Genomic DNA, 8,498 nt, shown 5'->3' with positions numbered 1-8,498 from the left:
ACTCATAGCGACCCTATGTACAAGAGCTCTAAACGCTGTTCTATCCTGTGCCAACCTAGCCATCTCAAAGGCACTTATTCCCACCGCTCCAGTCACAGAATCGATCCATCTCATTGAAGGTCTTCCTCTCCTTCGCCGCCCCTCCACTCTCCCAAACATAATGTCCCTCTCCAAGGACCAGTCTCTCCTTGCAACAGGCCCAAAGTATGTCAGACAAAACTTCAGAATCCTTGACTCCAAGGAGCATTCCGACTTCACCTTCTCCAGGACAAACCTGTTTGTTCATGGTATATTCAACACTCTTCTCCAGCACCACAGCTCAAAGGCATCAATTCTCCTTCTATCAACCTTATTCATTGTCCAATTCTCTTATGCATAGCACACACAAAAAATAAAGTTTTTTTAAAAAAACTTATTTAAATAAAAAAAAGACCATGTGAGCTGTAGTGATATCAAAGACAGCAAGAGTCCAGGTAACATCAAGGACATCATCCATATGTAATGAGCAAAAGGTCATTATAATAAAATGTGCAAAACCTGGGGTCAGAGAAGTCAAAAGAGAAGAGCATATTGGTATTTCTCAAACTTAAAAAAACAGAACAAATTTACACTCAAAGTTGTAATACTGAAGGGTTCTATTGGCAAAATCATGGATGATGCAGAAGCATTAAAATAAGATGGAAAGAGTACAGAGTGACTGTATCAAAAACAATTAGTTGACAAGGAGCCATTTCAAGAAATAGTAAAGAATCAAGAACCAATGGTAATGAAGAAAGAAGTTCAAGAAGCACTAAATGCATTGGGGAGGGAGAAAACCAAGCCCCTAGAATTAATAGCACACCAACTGACATATTAAACAGTTACAGCCCGGGATCAACTCATTATCTGTGTCAAAAAATTTAGAAGATAACTACATGGCCAACTAACTGGCAGAGATCTATATTTGTTCCCATTCCCAAAAAAAGCTTCCAACAGGATGTAGAAATTATTAAACAATATCATGTGCAATACAAATCTTGCAGAGGATTGATAAAAAATGAGTGGAACAGTATTTTGACAGAGAACTTCCAGAAGTTCAAGCTGGATACAGAGACTGTGGCATGAGAAATGTTATTGCTGATGTCAGTCAGATGTTGGCTGGATGCAGAGAACAGCAGAAAGATGTATTTTTGTGTTTTATTGACTGTACAAAGACATTTGACTGAATGGATCCTAACGAATTATGGATAACATTGAAAAGAAGGAGAGTCCTGAACTCTTCATTAAGTTCATGCAAAATCTATGCGTAGGCCAAGAAGTAGTTGTGCAGATGACACAACCTTGCTGTATGTCTTCATTGGAATAGTTAGAGCTGGGAGGTGAAAGTGATGCTTTGTATGCCATCCTAATGCAGCACTGTGCCAGATGTACTCAGAAATGGAGATAACAAGAGAGAAATGAAGCTTTGAGAAGGGGGAAAAATAATTGATGCCTTTGAATTGTGGTTTTAGAAGGGCACTTACTGAATATTTGAAAGACTCTCAAGTGAACAACCAAGTGTGCCTGGAGGAAGAAGCACCAGCGTGCCCTTTAGAGACAATGATGGTGAAACTTTGACCCACATACTTGTTATCAGGAGGGACCATTCCTTGGGAAAGGAAATCATGCTGAGAAATGTGGGAAAGAGAGAAAGACGGCAAAGCTGGACTGACACAGTGACTATAACCACGGATTCGAGTATATCAGAAAAGGTGAAGATAGCACAGGATAGAGAAAGGTTCCCATCTATAGATCATAGTAATGCGAGGTGTTGTAGTCAGCTCAATGATACCTAACAACAGATATAGGCACTGCTTTATGTGCCAAAAATACAAGGAACTCTGGATCTTCCTACATACAGTGTCTTACACATAGAACAAGAGTCTCAGAAACTTCTCTCCTGGGTTGCCAAGAAGCTACAAAATTTTGACATACTGACCCCATGATCAAGTTAAGGTTGGCTTAATAGATTTTCCCATTTTTTAAGAAACCTTATTGGGTTGTTTTGTTTTTTTTTTCTCTCCCTGTCTATTCAACTCTTTGTGTTCTGGTCCAATCCACACGGGCCAGGCTAAGCATGGCCTGCTTAAGGGCCAAAGATTTTCTCAGAATGACATTCAGAGACTTCTGCATATTGATTTGCTTCTGGATCTCTAATTTTTATAGCCAAAGTGAATAAAAATAAAATTAAGTTCTCCAAAGTAAGCAAAATTAGCAAAGATTTTGGTTTCTTGATGCACCTTGCTCTCCCATGTTCTCTTGTTGGCAAACTGAGGCTTCTGGAGCAAATTTTGATTAGTAAGTGTTTACTTTGCAACTGGTTATTGTAGCATTCAAGAACATTTTTGGGGGGATATGAATGAATTCCGTTTGTGTCATGGCCTGATAAGAGGGAACAGTATGTCTCGACCTCACTTGCCTTTTCAGTTTCTCTCACACTTCCTAACTCAACCATCCTGATGTCTGACACTCTATACTTAAAGTTTAAAGCGCATCACTTACCTTTGGAGTTGAACATCCTTTACATCCAATTGCAAAGATATATTTCTTATCAGGAGAGCAGAGTAGATGGTCAATCTGATATTTGAATACAAAAATCCTAGAAATGCACCTTAAGTTAGGCATTGTTAAGGTGTAGATGTGACCATCAGAACCACCAATCTGAAACAAAAGAATCACAGTTACGCTAATGGAAAAAAGTCATGAAATCCTAAAGTAGATAGAAAGCAGAACTCTTAGCTGCAAGATATGCCACTATTTCTTTAGTTACCTAATAGATCGTAACCTCTGACCAGGCTGCCTCAGAAAGTTGTGATCATCTCATTATGTAAGGTTTTCTAAGCCCCAAAGTAACTCCTCTCAATAAGAGCTGTTTATGCAACAATGAACAAATTTTTTAAAGAGAAAAGTAAACTGGGCAGGGGATTAGGGAGGAACATGTGCAACAATGAATGAATGGAAATCCATGTTTTCTGTAAACTTTCATTAAAATCTCAATTAAAAAATTTTTAAAAGAGTTGTGTATTAGAATATTAATACTATTTTTCACTGTATTTTTCCAAACCCGTATCCCTCCAAGCCCACGTCCCTCTCTCCAATGTCACTGTCACTTGAGGTAGGGTTAAAAAACAACAACAACAAAAAAACCCATCAAGATATACTAAAGGTTTACATGGTCGACATTCTGATGCACTGGGCCCAGCCCTTAGAGTGTGTTGAAGATGCAAATATGAAGAGACCGATTGTGATTTAATGGTAATTGCCACTTAATATCTTGTGAAGAATCAGGCATTTTGTTTTCAGGTGTCCACCCCCCACCCTCAGATGGAAGAAGAATTCACTTACCACAAGAAATGGACAACGATTTATGATAAAGACTTCTATACAACAGCAGCGCAAGCTCAAGTTAGCGGCAGCCAGAGGCTCTGTGTTATAGCAATTCCACATTTTGACATTATTATGTAAATCTGAAGTGAATATAAGATGCATCTGAGGGACGGTTATCATATTAATGATGTAATACTCCTGCACTTGGCTTGCCCAGATCATATTCCCCTAAAGAATGAGAGGGACATATCGGTAATTCATGAACCTTGGATGGAAAGCCCACTGTGGTTCCCCTTTGACCATGTTCCCTTAGAAATCTCTTCCAACTCCGTCCCACTTCTTGTCTCTAGGATAAGAATATGAAAATTCTCCTAAATATCACAATTATGAGTGAAGAGTGAATATAAGTCAGCAACTATTACATGACAGGCATAAGGAGCCATCAGATACATAAAGAGCTCAATTCGGTTCTGCCTAGGAATCGTCAATTCCTGACTGAAGTCACTTACTATTATAACTTTCTTCTATGTCAAATGAGTATGAAGCCAGCACAGCTGCAATTGGACCATTGTCAATATTATAATGTCACAACACATAAAACACGTGAACTGGGGGGAGGGGAGGGAAGAGGAAGGCAAACTCACTGCCATCCAATTGGAATAAACTCATAGGTGACCATCCAGTGGGTTTTCAGAGGCTATAATTCCCTTGAAAGGAAATCATCTTTGTCCTAAGGAGATCTGAACCACCAGAGAGACTCCACATTTGGGTTAGCAGAGCAATTCCCTATGGGCTAGGCCACCAAAGCATACTCACAATTCTGTCTAGTTCACAATATAATATATTAACAGTCAAAATCTCTTAGTCCCTAATTGACCTTTCACACTGTATACAAGATAGAAAGATTCCCATCTAGATTTTCCTGACCTTTTTTAGACTGTGAAGTACATCTTATATGCCAAAAAACCCCAGAACCGTAAGGTTTAATAAGTATATTGCAAAGTGAACTTCTCTTAAACTGTTAATCAATGTAACTACTATTAAACCATTCAAAATAACTTTGTAGTCTAGGTCCTCCCTAAATGTAGTTATTCTTCTGATTTTTAACGCTCTTGCCAGCTGTGCAGTGCTATTTATTAATGTACAACAAATGATCCCAAAGTTAAGTTGAAAATACGTTGCCATTTCAGTGTCTGTGAACCAAGTATCTGCATGCATGTACACAAAAGCCAAAAATGGATGTGAATCAGATACCTAAATGTAAAGGCTAAGATGATAAAGACTACAAAGGGTCTCTAATTTATAGCATAAATACACTATAAAACAGAGGTAACAATGCACAAACTGCAGATGATAAACTGGAAAACTAACCAAAAAATGAAATCTTTATGCCATCAAAAGACTTCCCCAGAAGAGTATAAAAAGAAGGTCAAGAGTAGGGAAAAAAAATTTGTCAATGACATACCTGACAAAGATCTAAACTCTAAAATTTATAGAAAACTTCAATACCTCACCAAAAAAAGACATATAAGATATAGGCAAAAGACATTCACTCCACTAAAGATATTCTAGTGGCTAAGAAAGACATGTTCCTCCACCCTCCCAAGCATGACGTTCCTCTCCAAGGACTCGTCTCTTCTTGCAATGTGTCCAAAGTATGTCAGACGAAGCCTTAGAATCCTTGCCTCCAAGGAGCAGCTTGGCTTCACCCTCTTCAAAATGAACATGTTTGTTCTCCTGGCTGTCCATGGCATATTCAATACTCTTCAACACCACAGCTCAAAGGCATCAATTCTCCTTCTATCATCCCTAGTCATTGTCCAGCTTTCTGATGCATATAGCAAGCAATTGCAAAGAGTATAGCCTAGTCAGGTGCACCTTAGTTTCCAGACTGACATTGTTGCTCTTTAGTACTTTGGAGAGGTCTTTGACTTTCCCAATACAATTTGTCATTTGATTTCCTGACTGAGAGGGTCTTTCTTCTCCTTTTCTGGTAATTACATGAGGACAAAGACATAGAAACAAGTTTTCCTCGATCAAGTAAAACAGGAGTATCAGCCACAGGACTTAACCTACAACTTAGTTCATAATACAGGTATGGAGACAAGTGTCCTAGAGAAGCATGATAAATTTATTTCCCACCTAAATCCAGTTCAGTGCTTTGATTCAGTGAAAGGAACCCCAGAGGACAGAGTAGATCTCTAAGGCCTTTGTAAATCTTTACAGAAACGCTGCTTCATCTTTCTCCCATGAAGGGCTGGTGGGTCCGAACCTCTGATATTTCTGTTAGCCGCCCAAAGCAAATTGCCTTGGCTCACAGCAACTCAAAGCAGTAAACACTAAATCACAGAATGCAGTGGGGTGCAATGCAAGAGGGGCCAAAACAGAGTTATTCAAGCGTGAACTCTAAAGCATGCCCTGGCTGGAGATCTAATCTAAAGACTTAGCTGAACTTGGATACTGATTTTAAGATGGTTCACTCATAAAGACAGCAAATTGATGTTGAACCTTAGCAGAAAGCCTGAGTTATTTTCTACATGGACCTATTCATTGGGCTGCTGGAGGGTCCTCAGGAACATGCTGGTTAGAGAGCAAACCATCCCCTAAAACAAATTTTCCAAGAGAGTTTTACCTCATTTTTTTGCTATCTCCTCTCACTCTTCCAAAGACTCTGAATGAAAGAGATTATCATCACATTTTACAGGAGAAAGGAGGTGAGAAAGAAAGAGAACTCCAACCAGAAAAAGTCAAGAAAATACAATACTTTGAGACCCACATTCGTTAATCCGAGTTCTCTATTCTGTTCCTTGTATTATATGATACATGATAGGCACCTCCTTTGTTCACCTTGAAGGCAATCTGAATTTGAAACTACTTTCTCGGGGGGAGGGGGGGGAAATGCTAAAAGTTGGGAGGTAAATGAGGCGACAAAGATGCACCATAGACAATACAAAAGAAGAGAGTTGGTGTCATATACAAGCTGACATTAGACAATTAGCCTCCATACACATTTATATATAAGAAGCACATATTGAACTATGAGTTCTCCATGTGTTTAAGATCTAAATGAAATAGATAATAAGCTAGAAGACATGATTTAACAATTTATTTCTATCACTGATTCCAATTATCATTGTCCTGTCAATATTTCTGATTTTTGTCTCTAACAGGAAAGACTCAGGTAAGCATTATATCAGGTGCCAGGCCAGACTCACCGTTTTCACATCCCAGGCATAAAGTCTGTTGCTCATTACCCCACCACAGATGATTGAACTTTCTTGTTCATCCATAGTGAAGCCACTTCCTGAGATATAGGCAATGGAGGCTAAATTCTCTGGGAGCAAACAGAGAATACTTGTCACCGACAGGTGAAAAATGATCCAAACCTAATAAAGAAAAATTCTAGGGGTGAAAAGCAAGTTTTGTTTCTCTTGCACACTCATGAGAAGATCTCAAGTAACATGTGTTCCCATCTCTATTTGCCATTTGATATATTGATCAAGGGCCCCCCCTTTAATATCAGTTTCTATAGATTCAAAATGGGACAAAGATCTCTCCATCAGAATGTTTAGAGTTTGAAAAGAGGTTTCAGACCTAATGTGAGCATTGTTGTTGTTGTTGTGTGCCATCGAGTCAAATACAACTCATACAAATGTAAACTTTGGCCTATTCTATGCCATATTCACCATTTCTGATACATTGAGTTACAGTCAATGTCAATCTGTCTTGTTGAGAGTCTTCTCTTTCCCTGACCCTCCACATATCCCAGCATGCTGTTCATTTCCAAAGACTAGCTCCTCCTAACAACATTCCTAAAGCATGTGAGACAAAGTTTCACCATCCTTGCCTGTAAGGAGTAACCCTGGCTATTCTTCATACACACTTGTTTGTTAATTCTTTTGATAGTCCATAGGCTGTGTACAGTATTCTTCTCAACATCACAAACCCATTTTTTGGTCATCCTTATTTATGGTCCAACTTTCAGATGCATACAAAATAATTGAAAAGATAATGTCTTGGATCAGGCACACCTTAGCCTTTAAACTGACATCATTGCTCTTTAACATTTTGGAGAAGTCCTTGAAAGCAGATTTTTCCCAATGCATCATATTGAAGTACCTTTCATTTCTAAAATGTTCATTAATATTTTTTTTTGTTCCATTTTTATTCTAGGGCAGACTGAGAAGTGTGTCAATAAAGGGAGTGATAGAATGTAATGTTAAAATGTAAAAGGATTGTCTTCACAGGGAGGGACACAAACAGCTTATGAAGTCAACACATTCCCATTGAATTTTCATTCTCTTTCCTTTCAATAAGGAGCCCTGGCAAAGCGTTGGCTGCTAACAGAAATATCAATGGTTCGGACCCACCAGCCCTTCATGGGAGAAAGATGAAGCAGCGTTTCTGTGAAGATTTACAAAGGCCTTAGAGATATACTCTGTCCTCTGGGGTTCCTTTCACTGAATCAAAGCACTGAACTAGATTTAGGTGGGAAATAGATGTATCATGCTTCTCTAGGACACTTGTCTCCATACCTGTATTATGAACTAAGTTGTAGGTAAAGTCCTGTGTCTCAGCAAATGTCATGCAATACTCCTGCTTTACTTGATCGAGGAAAAATTGTTTCCATTTCTTTGTTCTCATATAATAACCAGAAAAGAAGAAAGGCCACCTCTTCAGGCACATCATTCTGGAAACAGAACCATAATCCCATCAGGTTTCCCTAGATAGTCTCCCCGCTCTCTCAGGGACCATTGTTAAAACACATTTACTCACCCTTTATTCACTAGAACCTTCATGCACACAGGGCTAGATGTCGCCAACAAGTGCTTAATCATAGTCCTCCTCTCCCCCAGGGATACCTTCCTCCTGCCATACTCTACTCCCCCCCTTTACTCACCGCCAAAGATCATCATCCTCTGCAAGCTCATTCCATTGCTAAGGGAGGAAAAGGAAGAGAGAAGCAATCAACCAGTACTTGACCACAGTGTAATCAGACAGGAGCCCATCACTCCAAGCCCTCAGAGTTGGAGGCTGAGCTGGGGTAGGGAGAGAAACAGTAACAGTGGAGACCTGTCTCTGCTCCTACTGATATTCCTAGGAGTTGATTTCCCAAGGACTCAGATAAGGACACAAGGACCACCTGGTCAACA

At 39.3% G+C, this 8,498-nt stretch overlaps 1 protein-coding gene across 1 annotated transcript in view; it reads right to left on the bottom strand.

Annotated features, from left to right (window-relative positions):
* Nucleotides 1-8,261, bottom strand: part of LOC102865024 (F-box/WD repeat-containing protein 12-like) — an 11,223-nt gene extending 2,962 nt beyond the window's left edge. The window contains exons 1-4 of the mRNA XM_006893026.1: nucleotides 8,246-8,261; nucleotides 6,561-6,679; nucleotides 3,364-3,573; nucleotides 2,544-2,679 (exon numbers count right to left, since the gene is read on the bottom strand). Of these exons, the coding sequence (XP_006893088.1) occupies nucleotides 2,544-2,679; nucleotides 3,364-3,573; nucleotides 6,561-6,679; nucleotides 8,246-8,261 (481 nt within the window). The remainder of the gene's footprint in view (nucleotides 1-2,543; nucleotides 2,680-3,363; nucleotides 3,574-6,560; nucleotides 6,680-8,245) is intronic.
* Nucleotides 8,262-8,498: the final 237 nt, after the last annotated feature.

Source organism: Elephantulus edwardii, unplaced genomic scaffold, assembly GCF_000299155.1.
Source record: "Elephantulus edwardii isolate Elephantulus edwardi_28Jun2011 unplaced genomic scaffold, EleEdw1.0 scaffold00121, whole genome shotgun sequence".
In the NCBI taxonomy this organism is placed as follows: domain Eukaryota; kingdom Metazoa; phylum Chordata; class Mammalia; order Macroscelidea; family Macroscelididae; genus Elephantulus; species Elephantulus edwardii.
This window is presented reverse-complemented; position numbering and strand designations above follow the sequence as displayed.